This window comes from Saimiri boliviensis, chromosome 4 (assembly GCF_048565385.1).
Source record: "Saimiri boliviensis isolate mSaiBol1 chromosome 4, mSaiBol1.pri, whole genome shotgun sequence".
In the NCBI taxonomy this organism is placed as follows: Eukaryota; Metazoa; Chordata; class Mammalia; order Primates; family Cebidae; genus Saimiri; species Saimiri boliviensis.
This window is the reverse complement of record NC_133452.1, coordinates 19,407,770-19,426,904: the sequence shown is the minus strand read 5'-3', so window position 1 is coordinate 19,426,904 and position 19,135 is coordinate 19,407,770. Positions and strand designations below refer to the sequence as shown.

The window sequence follows — 19,135 nt, the reverse complement described above, 5'->3', positions numbered from 1 at the left end:
AATGAAACCCCGTCTCTACTAAAAATACAAAAAATTAGCTGGGCATGGTGGCACGTGCCTGTAATCCCAGCTACTCGGGAGGCTGAGGCAGGAGAATTGCCTGAACCCAGGAGGCGGATGTTGCGGTGAGCCGAGATCGCGCCATTGCACTCCAGCCTGGGTAACAAGAGCGAAACTGTGTCTCAAAAAAAAAAAAAAATGCATCATTTAGAGTAAATTGTGCATGTTTTATATCTTAGATTTATAGCATGATGAAGACATGCTCCAAAGTTCAGTTTTTATTTTTACAGATCAGTGGATGTACTTTTCAGGTGCTTTCTTTCTTTCTTTTTTTTTTTTATTATAGAATCTCAGTCTGTCTCCAGGCTGGAATGCAGTGGCATAATCTGAGCTCACTGCAATCTCCGCCTCCCAGGTTCAAGCAATTCTTCTCTCTCAGCCTCTCGAGCAGCTGGGAATACAGGTGTGTGCCACCATACCCAGCTGACTTTTGTGTTTTTAGTAGAGTTGGGGTTTCACCATATTGGCCAGGCTGGTCTCAAACTCCTGACCTCGTGATTTGCCCGCCTCAGCCTCCCGAAGTGCTGGGATTATAGGCATGAGCCACTACGCCTGTCCGCCACTTTCTGTTCTGATGTTCAAAGCACATTCACATCTCTGGCACCTTTCACTACCTATCTTCAGGTTTCATACTTTCATTGGTACTTTATCAGAACACTTCCTACTGTAACAGCAACTCTTACTCAAATTTGGTAAAACAAACAGAAATAACTAAATTACTCTCGAAGAAGTTCTAAGGTTCATTGGTTTAATGACTCAGAAACATCACTGAGGACTCAGTTTCTTTCCATTTCTCTGCTCTGCCATCCTTACAGTTGGCATTTTTCTCAGGCAGGTTCTCCTAAGTGGTCGTAAGATGTCTGCTAGCCACAAATGGAGTAAGAGAAAGCTAATATAATAGAAAAAAATACAACTTTTCTTTCTGCCTGTATCTTCCTGCTGGTAATGATTTGATTTAATAATTAATGTTGGCTGGGCATGGTGGCCCATACCCGTAATCCCAGCACTTTGAGAGGCAGAGGCAAGCGGATCACAAGGTCAAGAGATCAAGACCAGTCTGGCCAACATCGTGAAACTCTTGTCTCTACTAAAAATACAAAAATTAGCTGGGTGTGGTGGCATGCACCTGTAATCCCAGCTACTTGGGAGGCTGAGGCAGGAGAATCGCTTGAACCAGATAGTCAGATATTGTGGTGAGCCAAGATTGTGCCACTGCACTCCAGCCTGATGACAGAGTGAGACTCCATCTAAAAAATATAAATAAATAAATAATTAATTAAAAATTGAATGTCAAGGCAGGGGACCTTTTTTGTTTTTGTTGTTGTTGTTCAGTTTCTTGACTGCACCAGCACCAGTGACTGGGGAAATGCTCTGGTTTCTGTCAACTATAGAATCAGTGGTAAAATTCCCAGCTGCTTCCGGCATTTGTCCCTTTATTCCTGATGGTTTGGCCAACCAGGGGAGTTGGTTGGGGTAACATGGGAAGCCCACAGGAGCTCCGTCAATAAGAGGAAGGCAGAGTTAAGGCTAAAGGAATCCATAGTGTATAACCTTGGCCTCAGTGGCCATCTGCCTACACTGGGGCCTCGCCTCTACCTCCCCTGTGGGATGGTTATCGAGTAGGTGTTCTGTTATCTCTCTCATGTCTTTCCACACTGGAAAGGCTCTCGTTTGGACAAGAATTTCCTGTTAAAAAACAAAGACATAGCAACAGAGATATGTGGTTTCTTCTGAGTCCTTCCTCTACCTTAGCAGTACTCTAGATGAAAAGAGGCAAGTTCTATAAATATAATGCAGCTTCCTGGACAGAATTTATTAAAAGAGTCAGATGTTCCACTTTTTGCAATTCAATGGAGTTGTGGTTGTCTGAAGTCAACTGATACATTCAGGTTGGAATGGCACCCAGGGACGAGAGTTTAGGAACAACAGTAAACTTGGCCTGCTCCTGATCACACTGAGGTCACCACTGGATAACACTGTCTCCCCGCTCCGAGGGTTTCCATGGGCTGACTGTCCAGCTGGATCTCCTGTCACTTCCCCATCCCACACCTCCTCTGCTTCGGCTGTGCTGGTCTGTCCACTGCTAACTCGCATCTGTTTGCCAGCTTGCTTCATCTTCTCTGCTTGGGGCAGGATCAGATAACCAGTGAGCCCAGTGTCTCCACCACTCCCTTTGCTCACCTCTCTAGTACCTTGTGTTCATTGTAGACACAGAGAAGACCTACCCCTAATTATCTCATCTTACTGATGAGAAAACCGAGGTCTAGAGAGAGCTGGTAATACTGTCAAATGTGCACAGCAAGCTCATGTCAGAGACTGAACTGGAATCAATTTCTAGCTTTACACAGTTGCCATCATACCAGCTGCTTTGATAAGATTTTTAAATTTTCTCCAAAAAGGGGGTGTGTGTATTTGTGTGTGTGTACAATGCTTAGGGATGCCAAGCTATTTAAATCATATAGCATGAAAACTGGGCCTGTTTAAACATATATTAGGGTTGAGTCTATATCACCTTTAGTTAGCTATTAATATTTCAAGTTTTTAGCGTCCCTAAAATGTTTGCTCACCAGTCTTTTTTTAAATATTGTATTGCCATGGACATAATTAAAAAAAAAAAAAAAAAAAAAGAATTTCAGGGCCAGGTGCGGTGGCTCACACCTGTAATCCTAACACTTTGGGAGACCGAGGTGGGTGGATCACCTGAGGTTCAGAGTTCGAGACCAGTCTGACCAATATGGTGAAACCCCGTCTTTAAAAATTAAAAGAAAAGACTTCGTAGTTCAGTTCAACAAACATTAAAAAAAAAAAAAAAAGAATTTTTACATGGGATTTTGTGGATACTTAGTCTTTGACTAAGGGTCAACTTTAAAAAGGCTGTTTCTAGGCCGAGCGTGGTGGCTCACACCTGTAATCCTAGCACTCTGGGAGGCCGAGGTGGGCAGATTGCCTGAGCTCAAGAGTTTGAGACCAGCCTGAGCAACATGGTGAAACCCCATCTCTATTAAAATACCAAAAAAATTAGCTGGGCGTGGTGGTCTGTGTCTGTAGTCCTAGCTACTCAGGAGGCTGAGGCAGGAACATCACGTGAACCTGGGAGACAGAGGTTGCAGCGAGCTGAGATCACGCTACTGCTCTCCAGCCTGGGTGACAGAGTGAGATTGTCTCAAAAAAAAAAAAAAAAGGCTATTTCTCTATCAAGTCTTGTGTTTTCAATATATATGTACTAAACAGCATTATCTTGTCTTCATCTGACACTAAAATGGGGTTCGAGGCACAACATATTTCTGTTTGTTACAATCTAGGATTATAAGGTGTCTTAGAAAATAGTAGTCTGAAGTAAGAATCCAATGACAGCCTCCTGGGGTCTATTACTTTTTGGTTTTTAATAGCAGCCTACTTTTTCCTACTTGCAACAGATTTGGCTAAACTTAATTCAAGCAGGAATATTTTCCTGCATTGAATTTGCATTAAAATTACCCAGGAAATGGTATTACCTGGTTTTACTACAGCAGCCTCTGTGCTGCTAGAGAACTTTTAGAAAAGCTGAACTCAGAAGTCTGGAAAGAAATGAAGCTGTGAAAAGCAGAGGTAACTCTGCAACTGCACTGATAGTGAATCCATCAACAGTCACAAGTAAAAATACTGTCTTTTTGTGGTAGAGTGTTACTTAATTCCTTTAAAAGTTTTTCCAGCCCATCAGCAGGTATAAAAATGTTCAAGGCCTCTTGTCTTTTTGTAAGACGTGTATAAAAAAGCATTAAGAGCAGAAGTGTTTGAAGATTGTCTTGTATACAAGGGTAGCTAACATATGTTCAGATAGGTCTTTCCAGGAATATGAAAGTGAAGATTGATGCTAAGGGTGTAGTTGCTGTTTTCTAAGTTGCTAGCTGTTGGCTGTGAGAGCTTTCCTTGAATCAGGGAAGGTTTCACGGGCCTGCACATAGCCTGAAGTGAGAAACTCACTGTGGCTTGTACTTGCCAAAAGCAGACATAAAGCATTGGCTGCCCTACCTGTAACTTTTGCTAAAAACAGAACACAGAATTATCATGGGAGCCTTCAACAGCTATAACACCATCTCAACAAAGTGCAAGTGATTTGATTCTTTACGGCTCTCTCAAAGATTTTTTCAACTCCCTGTAGTCCAGTTCCAAAGACAAAAAGGAATGATGGTTTTCTTGGAGAGCCAACAGTTCCTTTTGTAAGTTTCTGGACTTTTTGTACATGATATTTTGAGTTCGTCTACAATAAAATTTAATGGTCCATTTGAGAAAGTGTACTCATATTAAGCGTAGTGTCTATTATTGGGTAGTCTGAGACAATTCCTGAGTGCTCAGCTCTCCTTTGATCTGTTGAGACATGGTGGTTGCCATGGAGTCTTGCTGGCCAATGACCAAGTAGGAATTCAGCATTCCACTCAGCTGGGCGCAGCGCTCCTAATCAGGCCCAACCTGAAACTCGAGCACAAAGGACTTTAAAACCAGAATGCTTTATGTGTAATTGCTGAGAGTAAGTTGATTATTTGGAGGGCAGACTATGGTAAAGGTTAAAAAAATGTGTGTTTCACTTATTTAAATTTTATTTTTGGAAAAATATTTTAATCTTCTGATGATACAAAATACAAAATTCGCTCTAGTCCCCCAGCTTTGTACAAAGTAATACAAAAACAGGATTTGTCTTATTTGACCTTAAACGTAAATAGAATGGCAGCCGAGTTATGGTGAGCGACGTATGTAGTTCATCTCTTGGCAGTCATCCTCTTACCGCAGTGATGACTCCATGCCACTGTTCATCTGAATTTATTTTTAGACATTTTAACTTGGGCCTTCTTTGCAGGCTTTTCTGTGTTTCTCCCCTGCTTAGTTCTGAGGATAGCCTAAAATAAGATCCCTGTAAACACTGATGTTCATTTTTTTAACTCAAACATTTGCACAGCCCCACTGTGAATTCAGGAAAGACGAAAGGAGGCACCAGACTTAGAGCTAGCCTCAAAGAGAGAGGGACGAAAGCCTTTAAGACACATCATTGTAGGTAGCTGGGATGTGTTTTTGCTGTACAAAATGAGCGGGAGCGAGGAGAAAAGATGACTTTTGCCTGGATAGATGGGGAGTTAAAGAGGCTTCTGAGATTGTTTTTGATTGCCTACGAAGGTGATTCTCTGACCTAGTTTGATGTCTAACTCCCTTATAATTGTATCAGCTTGAACCCATAAGGCTTCAGTCTGTGGGGAGAATTAACTCTTCAGCTAATGGATAAAATCATGCAATGCTCTTTGGGGTTTAATTTTTGCCTAAATGGAGGTTGCAGTGAGTCGAGATTGTGCTACTGCAATCCAGCCTGGATAACAGAATGAGACTCGGTCTCAATAATAATAATAATTTTGCCTGAATTACTTTTAATACCTTGCTCAGTGTCAAAGTTACCGCAACTGTGTATTTAATCCTTTCAGCATCATCCTGTGAAGCTGTGTAAAGAATGATTCTTAAACTTCAATCAGGTTCTTACCAAAAATGCTCTTCATGTGGACATTGTCGTAACCCAGATTTTGCTCCTAAAATGTATTTCTAATTTCCTTTTCAAACCATTCCTGGGATAACTAAGGGATTTTTGTATTTAAAGAAAACAGTGACTTTATTAATTTTTACCCTCGGTTCTCAATGAGATAATTGTTTATTTTTCTTCATAAGCCCCATGGATTTTGATAGAAGAAAAATATTGATCCTAGAAGCAAAGAGGAAGATAGGATGAGTAGAAAAAAAGAAAAAAGAAAAATATTGATTATACAGTATTTTCACGTGTTTATGTTTCAGAGTAAATAATGAGGAATCAATTTTAAAAACAGTAACATTGTGGGTTTTTTCTAATAAAAAAATCAACTTAGGTTTTTTTTCATAGCTGAGATTGTACCATTGCACTCCAGCCTGGAAACTCCATCTGAAGAAAAAAAAAAAGTAAACCTAAGAACAGGGCACAGAGATGAAAGAGGTGGAAGGCTAACCCGGAAGGACAACATTGACTCTCGGGGCAGGGTGGCACCTACGCTACACACCCCGGCATGCTTTACCAGTGCCGGTCACAAATCTGAGCATGGGTGCCCCCCTGGATTGCACCAACATGTCAGTTCTAGAGCTCAGGTTGATTTTTAAAAATGCTTTTGCATGCTTGTGTTCATTCAGCAAAACTTTGGGGTTCCCTACTTATCCTGGGAATAGTGGGGAAACCCTGGAGCATATGAGCATACATAGATAGAAGGGTCTGTTGGTTGTTGACCCCACTTAGTAGTCCCTTTGGCTGAGGGCAATGACATGATGTTAATGCTTATCTTGCCTCTTCTTTTTGTTGTTGTTACGTAAGTAAGTTCTTCAGTGGTGATTTGTGAGACTTTGGTGCATCCATCACCCATGCACATACTGCACTGTATTTGTAGTCTTTTGTCCCTTGCCTCTCTCCCACTTTTACCCCCAAGTCCCCAGAGTCCATTGTATCATTCTCATGTCTTTGCATCCTCATGGCTTAGCTCCCACGTATCAGTGACAATATGCGATGTTTGGTTTTCCATTCCTGAGTTACTTCACTTAGAGTAATAGTCTCCAGTCTCATCCAGGTCACTGCAAATGCTGTTAATTTATTCCTTTTTATGGCTGCATAGTATTCCATCATATCTATATCTATCTATCTATCTATCTATCTATCTATATCTATATCTATCTATCTATATATATATATGAGTTTCTTTGTCCACTCATTGATTGATGGAATTTGGATTGATTCCACGATTTTGCAGTTGTGAATTGTTCTGCTATAAACATGCGTGTGCAAGTATCTTTTTCTAAGAATGATTTCTTTTCCTCTGGGTGGATACCCAGTAGTGGGATTGTGGGATCAAATGGTAGGTCTACTTTTAGCTCTTTAAGGAATCTCCACAGTGTTTTCTATAGTAGCCACACTGGTTTACATTCCCACCAGCAGTGTAGAAGTGTTCCCTGATCCCTGCATCCACGCCGTATGTTGCTGCTTTTTCCTTCATCTTAGAATGTTCCTTTAGAGAGGAAGCAGGAGAGCTATTGTAGGCATGAAGGAACCAAAACCCCAGACTGTTGAGGAATTGGTCAAGTCAGAAGTCACTTGCTCACTCTGAGCAATGTTTGTGGAAGGACTCCATATGTTGGGCACTGTAGTGAGTGTCGAGGAGACAGTGGTTACATTGGAAGTGACAGCTGCAGAAGCTTAGAGTCTGGTGGAGCTGAAAGATAACAGTTTTAAAAAAACATAAGCATATGATTTTAAAGTGTGGCCAGTGCTATGAATGAAGAGACCAGGATGCTCTAAGAGATCACATTTTAGTTGTAGGAGGAGATTAAGGAAGGCCTATCTGAAGCTGGGACATGAGAAAAAGTAAATGAACAGAAAACCAGAGAGGCTGGAGGCTAGTGAGCAGTGGGGTTGGGGCTGGAGAGAGAGATGAGGACTAGATCTTGCACAGCCTTGCAGACCATCTTAAGGAGTTTGGCTTTTACTCTAAATGCAGTGGAACTATATTTATAGGTCTTAAGCAGGAGGGTGACGTAGTCCAGTGCAGCTTTCTGAAGATTCACTAGCTATTGGGCGAGAATGAATTGTAGAAAGTGGGGTGGTAAAGGGGTGACATGTTAGGAGCCTTGTGCTGCAGGCATTCAAGAGCTGATGGTCCCTTGAGCCAAGGGGTCCCTGTTAATAATAGAAGTTATTCTCTAGGACACAAAAACATGTGCAGATGTTATCAAAGAACCACTATGTGGGTAACGGAAAAGGAAAATGATAGTGTAAGACTTAATCCCAATATTTCCCCCACCTAACTTACCTTTTATATGCTGTGCTAGTACTCCCTCTGCTTGGATTCTCTCTATACTATGGAGACAACCAGAGCCTGATTCCATGGATGTCAACATGAATAAATTAATGCCACTAGGCGCTTGTGAGTTCTGTACAAAGTCTAGCAATTGCTACCTCCTCTGCTTTTCTCTATGTTCCCATAAGTTCCCGGGGGAAGCCAGACACCATTTATATTACTTGATCATGGAGATGAGTGAACATCGAGATTAAGGCTGATTTCACAATTGTCTTAGAAGTGGAATTCTTTGAAAAGATTTAGTTGCTCATTCTAAGTATTAGCCTCTATTAAATTGATACTGTGTTTCACCAGTAGGAGCATTTAGATGAAACTAGAGGATAGAAAAAAATCAGTTGTTGATTAAAGGAATGGAAAAAGAAAAATACAGTTATCTATTGTTTATTTGTAAATGTTTGACTTCATTTCCACACAGGTGATTTTACAATGACAGGAAGATGAGAAGTCCTCATTTTTCAAGTTTGAGTGAGAAGAAAGTGTACCATTTATAGATTTAAAAAGATAACGTTGAATAAAGTAACTACCCCCTTCTGATGTTCTCCTTTCTCTTTCAGTATTTCTGCAGGTAGACTCAAAGCATGAATGTCTGCTTCTGAGCAGAATGAAATAAATAATTCAGCGTTTTCTACCACATATCAACTCTCTGCTTATTTCCCCCCTCAAATTGCATATTCTGGCAAGATTTCTCACTTGTAAAAGCATTTAATTACTGTGTTTGGCAGTCATGGTTGGTTGCATTATATAAACAAATACCTACTTCAAACATTGAAACTGATTTTTTTCATAGTCGGCCAGAAAGCGAGACTATTTGATGTTCACTTTGGATGCCCTATTTCTGATTATATAATTTAGGTCTGGGAATTGACTTTTGGCACTTATCTGCAGTTCTTATGCCATGGAAAATTAACCTTTAGCATCCTCTCTAAAAGGGCAAATCATCATGCATACAAGTTCCAAAAAAAACTTTTAAGGTACGCCTCCTTCTAGTAAAAGATTTTTCTGTCTTCAAGCAAATGCACATCTCTCTAGTACAGCATTACTTTAAAATATTTCGTGTAATCTGTGACTTCTGCAGAGCCATAGCTAACCCAGCCCCCAAGCCAGATATGGAAGGATCCCTAGGTGTCCCACTGAAGATCCTGGTAGACAAAGTTTATTTTCTTCTGCCTGTCTATAGGCAATGCTTGCTTTTGAATCCTTAAATATATTCAAGAGCACGTCTCAGCTCACCAGATTCTACAGCATTGTGTACACCTGTAGCCAAGTACAACTCAGGAAACCCAAAGCCCTTAATGAACTTCTTGTTGTTGTTTTTTGAGACAGGGTCTTATTCTGTCGCCCAGGCTGGAGTGCAGTGGCACAATCACGGCTCACTGCAGCCTCAGCCTCTTTGGCTTAGGTGATTCTCCCATCTTAGTCTCCCAAGTAGCTGGGACTACAGGCGTGCGCTACCATGCCCGGCTAATTTTTTTTGTAGAGATGGGGTTTTGTTGTGTTGCCACAGGCTGGTCTCGAACTCATGGCACAAGCATTCCGCCCACCTTGGCCTCCCAAAGTGCTGCAATTATGTGCGTGTGCCACCACGCTCAGCCTCTGAACTGTTTTTTTCTAAGCTCATTTATAGAAGACAGCCCGACCCTCCTTCTCCACCACACACACAAAGTACATAGACATGAAGAATTTATTTAAGGAAAAAAAAGAATCTTTGAATGTGCGTCAGCCTATCAGTGTTTATTAATCCCAGCTCCTCCACCTTCTTCCTAGTCTGGTGTCATGCTTCCTGTTATAGATTGGACCTTGAGGCAGGGCAACAATCTGAATCATCAGGGAAGCTTCAATTATAGTTTGGATACTGTCCTTACCTATCAAGGTAGGGATGTGCATGACCCAGTTTAGGAAAAAAAATTAACAAGCATTGAAAGAGGTTTTTATTGTTAACCCCAAAGTTACCAGAAAGTTCAGTTAGGCAGAACTTCTCATCTCTTAAGGAATTTGGATAATTGCTCTTTTACTCTACTATTTATGACAAAGGATGACCTCAGATCCAAGCTCTGTCTGACTTTTTGAGAATTAGCCTGCAATCAGGGAGTGATATGAGCTCATCTGATAATTATATCCACCTAAATGAGAGCTGGCCAGGTTCAAAGCATTATCAGTTATTGTAAACCTACATTTATGGCACCCGAGTTTCACTTTTATTCTAAGTTACTTAATGCCAGATTACACCTCAAACGTTTCTTTTTTTTTTTTTTTTTCCGCCCCGCCATGGAGTCTTGCTCTATCACTCAGGATGGAGGGCAGTGGTGTGATCTCAACTCATTGCAACCTCCACCGCCTGGGTTCAAGAGATTCTCCTGCCTCAGCCTCCTGAGTAGCTGGGATTACAGGCACCTACCACCATACTTGGCTAATTTCTGTAATTTTAGTAGAGATGGAGTTTCATCATGTTGGCCAGGCTGGTTTCAAACTCCTGACCTCAAGTGATCTGCCTGCTTCAGCCTCCCAGAATGCTAGGACTCAATTCATATGTCATCCCTTCTAGAGACGTCTTCATTATATAGGTCCCTTCCTGACACATGCAGACACAAGACTCAGGGGGCCTGCTTATGTTCACAACACTTGATACATACCCCTCATGTAGAATGATGTCAGTGCTTTGGGAGGCTGAAGCAAGAGGATCACTTGAGGCCAGGAGTTCAAGGCCAGCCTGAGCAACATAGTGAAACCTCATCTCTACAGAAATTTTTTTTTTAATTAGCTGGACATGGTGTTGCACACCTGTAGTCCCAGCTACTTGGGAGATTGAGGAGGAAAGATCACTTGAGGCCAGAGTTCAAGGTTACAGTGAACTGTAATCACGCCACTGACCTTGAGCCTAGGTGACAGAGTGAGACCCTGTCTCTAACAAAAAAATTTAAAAAGAAGTTGGTACAAATATTATCTGATGCGTAAAGACAAAATGCAGCAAAAAAGGTAAATGTCTTCCCTCACTTTTTATAGTGAAGTGTTTTTTAGTGTCATTTTAAACTGATAATAATTGCATATATTTATGGGATACAATGTGATGTTTTGATGCATACACACACACACACACACACACACACTGTGAAATGATTAAATCTGGCTGTTCTTTGTGGTCAGAACATTTTAAATCCATTCTTTTAGCTCTTTTGAAATATATAATATATTATCATTAACTACAGTCACCATGCTGTGCAATGGATCACCAGAGCCAGCTCCTTCTGTCTCACTGAAACTTCGGACCGCTTGATCAGCATCTCTCCTGGGTCCACCCATGCCCCTCCACCATAGTTGAGTGTTTTAAAACTATTCCTGGCCAGGCATGGTGGCTCACGCCTGTAATCCCAGCACTTTGGGAGGCCGAGGTGGGCAGATAACCTGAGGTCGGGAGTTCAAGACCAGACTGACCAACATGGAGAAACCCTGTCTCTAATAAAAATACAAAATCAGCCAGGCATGGTGGCATGTGCCTATAATCCCAGCTACTCAGGAGGCTGAGGCAGGAAAATTGCTTGAACCTGGGAGGTAGAGGTTGCTGTGAGCCGAGATCATGTCATTGCACTCCAGCCTGCGCAACAAGAGCGAAGCTCCATCTCAAAAAAAAAAAAGGCCGGGCTGGGCGCGGTGGCTCAAGCCTGTAATCCCAGCACTTTGGGAGGCCGAGGCGGGTGGATCATGAGGTCAAGAGATCGAGACCATCCTGGTCAACATGGTGAAACCCTGTCTCTACTAAAAATATAAAAAATTAGCTGGGCATGGTGGCGCGTGCCTGTAATCCCAGCTACTCAGGAGGCTGAGGCAGGAGAATTGCCTGAACCCAGGAGGCGGAGGTTGCGGTGAGCCGAGATCGTGCCATTGCACTCCAGCCTGGGTAACAAGAGCGAAACTCCGTCTCAAAAAAAAAAAAAAAAAAAAAAAAAAGAAACTATTCCCATTGAACACCTAAATTTAAGCAGTGCCTGAATAGCTTTCTTAATTCTACAAAGCAAGCAGGGAGAAATCTAACTTTCTATGCCATTAATATATAAACAGGAATTATTTCAGTAGATCTGTATTAACTTGAGATGCCCTAGTAAACAGAAGTTTACTAGGTTCATCCTGAATTACCCATCTTGACCTAATCTAATAGATGTAAGTGGTAGGAATTAATTTTGTTCAGGCAGGGATAAAGACAGTCCAGGTCAGTCAGCACCCTGTAATTAATCCACATACTCTTTGTAATAGAGAAAGAAATGTTGGAACACTCTCTGGCTTAAGGCTCTGTACCAATCTAATGTGGAGTTCTAAAATTTTATAGTGTTCACGTTTCAGGGTTGAATTACAAATAGCAAAGGCTTTGTTAAAGATAATTATTTCCAATGGCCAAATCTTGAGGTGTTAGGAATTGGTTCTAACCAATCATGAGCAAATGAATATGTGAATTATATACAAAATATTTCTAGGTGCTTTTTAAATATGATTAGAAAACTTGGGTTTTGTCATATAAGGTATCAATGATATTGCAGTTTTAAAACCTGAACTCTCTGAATATCAAATAATTGTAAACTAGAAATCAGTCTAAATTCATTACCTTTTGTTACTGAGAAAATGAGTAATCTCTGAAAAAATATTAATGAGTAGTTTTCTACAAAATTTTCAAACTTTTATTAAATTGTGTATGTGAGTGGAAGTGCCCTAACGATGTACGGTAGCCTGGTAGCCTTGCCTTGCTTTGATATAGAGGAGAAAACAAATACAGAAGTCCTTTGTAGGATTTCAAAGGTTTGACATGAGAAAGCTCCATTGCCTTGACTTTATTTCTAAGTTGCTCTGTTCTTAATAACCGTTTTTAATATAATTTAACCTAGATTTTCCGCATATAATGAATATTAAGCTACAAAGAGATATTTAGTTATTTGTTAAATTCCCTGAACTTCATGGCTATGTTCAGCAATACAGCATTTCTCAGGGTAGAGAAGATGTGATTATTAAATGTTGTAAGTAAGGGAGAAATACAGGCAGCTCACTTTTCACCAAAGTGTTCTCTTTGAAGCATCTGCAAAATAAAGTAGTTATCATAAAGCAGATCATGTTTTCCCATGGGAATGAGTTCATAATTACAGGCCTGCTTCTTTCCCTAATTATAAGCAATAGCATACCTTCAAAAATTACAACAGCTGTGATAGAAATATCACCCACACTAACGACACCGGCGTCCTCAGGGCAGTGTGGTTGTCCATTCAGTCATTCAGCAAGCATTCATTGAGTATATACTCTGTGTGGGGTGCTGTTTCAGGCTGTGGGAATTTGATGTGGGCAGAAAAACACATGCGCTTTCCCCACCACCCCGTCAAGATCCCAAACTAGACTAGGAGGAGAGGTGGCTATAAGCCAGATATTCATTGTAAATTATAAATGCCAGAAAAGTGCAAGCAGACATTGTCATGAGGAGGTGTTCGCCACATTAAGGTCCAACGGGTGAGCAGGAACTGAGGTGGGGGCAGAAAAGCGATGTGGAGAGACGGTGAGCTCTGGAGGGACTTGGAGATGAGTGATGCGTCTGGCATGGTGTGGGAGAGCAGGCCAAGGTCAGCAAGGGGGCCAGGATGGGCACATGTGTGGGTGCTGGAGGCCAGGTGACATACAGGTTGTGATCCTTTTCCTAGGAGAAATGAAAAGGCATGGGAGCGTTTTCAGCTGATGGGCTAAGGATAGGGTGACATCAGGTCTGCCATTTGAATGATCATGGCATGATAGTCCTGCTCCCCTCCAGAGAACATGTAGAAGAACATTCTACTAGTACAGATGAAAGATGACCAGGGTAGAGATGGAGAAAAGTAAGTGGCATGCGAGTGAGTTAAGAAGTAAAGACATTGACTAGAGGTGGTAATGATTTCAATATGTGGAGTGATGGAAAAAAGGTGGAAAGGGTGGCTCCGAAATTTCTGGTTGGCAGAACACCACAAATGATGCTGACAGTCCTTGAAAGAGGGTCCAGTTTGGGAGGGAAGTCGTGTTTCATTTTGGATATATTACATTTCAGTTTCCTGTGAAATCTCAAAGCTGAGCTATCAAATAGTCACTTGGATATACTGGTCTGGTGCTCAAAAGTTTGGGCTGAAAATATAAATGAGTCATTGGCTGATCCTACAGAGGAGGTGGAAGAGAGATGTTGGTACAGGGAGGAGGCAAACCAGGATTCTAAGGGGCCATGGTCTTTAAGGCAGGATAGTGCTTAAAGAGGAAAACAGTGGCCAGAAGTATCAGCTGCTGCCAAGAAGTTACATGCAGAGGAGACTGATAAATACCAGTTGGGTTAAGCAGCATCATATTACAGAGAACTGTTTTGGTTGAGGGGTTGTGTGTGGTGAAGCAGGGAAGAGACTAGACTGGAGCGAGTTGGGGAAGAGATGAAGACAGTGAGTACAGATAACCCATTTGTGGCCTTTACACTTGAAGGAAGAAGAGGGCTACTGCTGGAGGAGGGCGCACTGAGAATCACGGGAAAGTTGCCTTAGATGGGCAAGTTTGAGCACATTTTCCCACCATTAGGTCAGACGGAGAGGAGGTACCCTTAGGAGGTAATGAACACCTCTAGACAATAATGCTTATGTATGTGAGACTGCCAATTCTATATGAAGTTACAAATCAGCTTTTCATCGATTAACTTCTTTTAGCAGAAACCACATGTGCGTTGTGTTTTCCCTGCTTTTCTCCTGTATATGGCCGCTGCAATGCTGAGAACTGCAAAGATGGCATGGGAGGTAGCACAGTGCTCAGGTGAATTGTGTACAATATCCAGTTCAGAACAATTCCGGCTGGGTAGTGGTTATCACTTGGAGAAAACAAAGGATAATAATGGATCATCTTTTCTTTCATTTCCCTTCTTTAAAAAAATGTAGACCAGGCGTGATGGCTCACGCCTATCCCAGCACTTTGGGAGGCCAAGGCAGGCAAATCACAAGGTCAGAAGTTCAAGACCAGCCTGGCCAAGATAATGAAACCCCGTGTCTACTAAAAATACATTTAAAAAAAAAAATTAGCCAGGCATGATGGCGGGCACCTGTAGTCCCAGCTACTCAGGAGGCTGAGGCAGGAGAATTGCTTGAACCCTGTAGGTGGAGGTTGCAGTGAGCCGAGATTGTGCCACTGCACTCCAGCCTGGGTGACAGAGTGAGACTCCATCTCATTTAAAAAAAAAAAAAATCAAAATGTAAAATTTCGTCTATGTGCTTTGTATTGAGAAATCTGAGAAATCTGTATACACTGATGGTTCCACCTCCTCCAAATTTAGAAAACTTTCCCCCCACCCCCTGGAGTACTTAGCTTTGCACAGCTGTCCTTCCTTAACTGCAGCCTGGAGCAGAATCCCAGTGGTGTCTGAGAGAACCCAGAGATCCAGAGCCAACTTGAGGCCCTGTAGTCTAGGGAGACCCTCAAACCTGTGAATGGGCTTCCTGAACCCAGACTTTGCCACTCCTCAATTTCCCTCTGGCCCTGAGTACAGAATTTGCAGCAGCTGACAAATATGCCTGAAGGGACCAGGCAATGATACTTTAAAGCTAAACCCCACTATGCCGTGTGCACAGAGCATGCTGTCTTGCAATATGGTTCTACCCGCGATGCTAAAAAGCCTATAAACGCAGTTTCTCCTTCTCCTAGAGTTGACTCTGCCTCAGTACGTCTGGTGAGGGGCAAACGTGATGCCTGCTCCCTAACCCCCCCTCCCCCACAGTTAGGCTAAGACCACCTCGCTGAGGCCATGCAGCCTCTGTGCGTGGGGAGGCCTGAGCCTGCATGTCCGGACCTGGTGCTTGCAGGCCCAGCGATGCCCCAGAAAGAGCCACTCACCTGTGACAACGTTGTCTGCGGCTGAGTCAGCTGCCTAAGTAAAAAGTGTACTAAAGCTGCTCACCAGACTACGAGAAAGGCCACCTGCAAGACTACAAAAGCGAACCGTGGCACAGAACGCTGCGCTACAAACAGCCACATGAGAAACCGATGGCCCACACCCAGCGCCACATCTGTCAGAAGCCACCATCTCCAGGGGTCATTTTGTTCCTCAAGTGCCATGTCCCTGAGCCAACCCACCAGATGTGGGGGCTTGGGGAAAGGGCAGTGAAGACCCTCAAACCCGGCCAGGTTCTGCCCAGTTTAAGAATTTGACACCAACCAGGAAGGCAGGGGGAGACTAAACTCATCTTTATTGCTGATAAAGCTGCTGCCGGAGATTGTGTCTTATGTCTGGGTGCACAGGTGTCCTAATACCAAACTCAGAATCAGAACCTTCCTAGGCAGCAGGCTGGCCTGAGCAGCGCTTCCCACACAGGAGCCAGACCTTGCACATCCGATGGGGAAGCAAAGTGGGCGCTCCCAGTGGGCAGCTGTCTGCCTCAAAAGCAAGGGTGCAGCCAGATCTTGCCCGCCTGGTGTTCCCTTCCTACACATGCCAATCTAATTCCTGAGTCCTGCCCCCAAGAGAGGCATATGCGGGTTAAAGAGAAACCAGGAGGCTGGGCGTGGTGGCTCACTCCTGTAATCCCAGCACTTTGGGAGGCTGAAGTGGGCGGATCACAAGGTCAGGAGATCGAGACCCATCCTGACCAACATGGTGAAACCCTGTCTCTACTAAAAATACAAAAATTGGCTGGGTGTGGTCATGGGCACCTATAATCCCAGCTCCTCAGGTGGCTGAGGCAGGAGAATCACTTGAACCTGGGAGTCAGAGGTTACAGTGAGCTGAGATTGCACCACAGCACTCCAGCCTGGTGACAGAGTGAGACTGTCTCAAAAACAAAACAAAACAAAACAAAACAAAAAAACCCCTAGGAGCTCCTGAAGCACCACCCAGATGGAGAGAACATCAGAAATGAGGATGAAACGTGCCACACACAGCCCCACCCTCACCCCAAGACCTTCTCCCTGATGTTATAGTAGGAGGTCAAGCATTTGCTACAGACTTGGATGTCATACTTAATTCTGATGGCGTCATGCGCACCTTAACAGTTGGCAGCCACATCATCACAGCCTGACATGCGTTTCTTCAACTGGCGTGTGTTCTGTGTGCTCAGAGCCACGTTAGGACCTAAGAGACTCCAGAGAAACACATGGTCCGATTTAGCCGTCATCCTCCGTAGAGGGCAGATAGGGACAGTATTTATGAAATTTAGAGGATAGTTGTCAACTCATCGCAATAGCACATTAGCAAAAAACACCCATAAACGAAAGTTCTCCAAAATGGCCTTTAAACAGCCTTCAGGATGATTCTGGTTTTCTAGAGGTGTGTTCTTTCTCAGTGTGTCCTTTTTCATGAGAGGAGAGGGGTGTATATTATGATAAGACGGGTTTGGGAGGGAAATGACTTCATGGGCTGGCTGTTGAGCTGCTTCCCTTTACATCTCGGGGGAAGGTGTGGGTCACCCGCAGCGGGTCCGGTGAAGGAAACACGTGTGTGTGTATGGAAGGGTGGCGCTGACCTCCCAGGCAGGACATTACCCTTCTTCCTCTTCCTGACCACGTGCCCACAGCAGTCACGGCCATCGCTCCGCTTCCTGTTGGTGAAAACCTTGGACACTGTGCGTCCACCTGCTATAACTGGCAAACTAAGGATGACGGAGCGTTCGCTGATGCTGTTCAGCTTGAACCCTGAGTTGATGCACAGACCCCTCTGCGCTAGTATCCAGGGCATAGGACGTCCGAAGGAAAGATGGAGCCATTCTCGGTGGGGCGGAAGAGGCAGGAAACTGCTGCCTGGACAAATCGTATTCTGGGCCAAAGCATCACAGGCGAGTGAAACATGGGAATATTGAGGGGGCCCAGGGCAGAGGTAAGACAAGGCGATCCCCTACGGTATGGCACCCGCAGCCAGGGTGGCGGCAGGGGCTGTGGCAAACGGCGGGTTTCAGGGAAGGGTAAAAGTATCAGGTAGCCTCCTCCTCGGGTGGAGACCAGGGGAAGATGTCCCTGCCCTGCGGGACTTTCTTCATCCAACAATCTATGTGCTGGGGACATACGCTGTACTGGGCATAAAGAAGGCTGTGGTCTGTGACTTCAAGAAACCCTCAGGCTAGTAAATTGGCATCTTCATACTATCCTTGGATCAAATCTAGGCTGACGATGTGAGCAAATGTGGAAAGCTTTAGAAAGTGCAGGCTCCCTGGCACTATCCTAGACCTCATAGAACAGCCATTTCAGAGCAAGCGCTGGGAATCTGCATTCCAGCGAGTGCCCCCTGAGGCTTGGGGATAGATACTTGCGTGAAACAAACTATAACAAGTAAATCATCTCAACAGAGTGTAAGAAGTACCGTGAATGCACGTGGGAGGTACCTCTACCTGGGAAATCAGGTGTGGGATCGGGAACTTCTTTGATATTTCAACTGGCTCCAACCCCCTACTTTCTCACCTGCCTTCATACCCTGTCTGGTGGCTGTTGGCAGCGGCTATGCAGGGGTCTCAGCATCTGAATTTGGGCAGTTTGCTCTGCTTTCCAAAATGGTTCTGGCTGCAGCCCTGCGTCTCCTTTTGGACTTCTCATTGGCCCATGGGGGTTGGGGATTTCTGATCTGTGGTAGGAGTAATGATCAGGCCTCCAAGAAGAGCTCCATGTGGAGGGTGTTAGTAGATTTTTAATAGCTTTAATACCAAGTCCTTTAGATACGTTTCCTTTCTCAGTGTGTCCCTTTTCATGGGGGTGGAGTGTATCTTACAATAGGACAGGTTTAGGGGAAATGAGTTCATGGGCTCACTGTTGAACTGCTTCCCTTTGCATTTCCGGGGAAGGCGTGGTTCACCCACAGCCGGTCCGATGAAGGAAACACGTGTGTACTTTCAGCCTCGCTGCATTTTCTCTGCCACCTCACCCTAAGGATGGGGTCAAAGTTGGCTTCTGCTTGTCTTGATAGAGGCACTCTTCAACTCCCTCGCCTCCTAATTCTCAGCTTGTACTGTCTCCTACAATAGAACACGAAGTTCCCGAGAGATGGTTCTGGGTGATTGCGCAGCTGCGTTTCTGCCTCCTGATCCTCTCTCCGATGTGTGACATTGGACCATTCCTCCAGATCTCTCCTTAACCCCCTCTTCTTTTTTTTTTTTTTTTGAGATGGAGTTTCCCTCTGTCGCCCAGACTCTGTCACCCAGTGGCACAATCTCAGCTCACTGCAACCTCCACCTCCTGGGTTCAGGCAATTG

At 43.7% G+C, this 19,135-nt stretch overlaps 1 protein-coding gene across 5 annotated transcripts in view; it reads left to right on the top strand.

The window, feature by feature from the left end:
• Nucleotides 1–19,135, top strand: part of PLEKHG1 (pleckstrin homology and RhoGEF domain containing G1) — a 265,171-nt gene that overhangs the window by 73,186 nt on the left and 172,850 nt on the right. Inside the window, exon 1 of one of the 5 annotated variants that reach the window (XM_074397281.1) lies at nt 19–17,731. The exons of 1 other annotated variant lie outside the window; for it this stretch is intronic. In XM_074397281.1, coding sequence (XP_074253382.1) covers nt 17,653–17,731 — 79 coding nt within the window. In that variant the 5' untranslated portion in view covers nt 19–17,652. Of the gene's footprint in view, nt 1–18; nt 17,773–19,135 lie in introns of those variants that run through there. 3 more of the 5 variants (XM_074397278.1, XM_074397277.1, XM_074397279.1) reach the window with 3 other exon arrangements.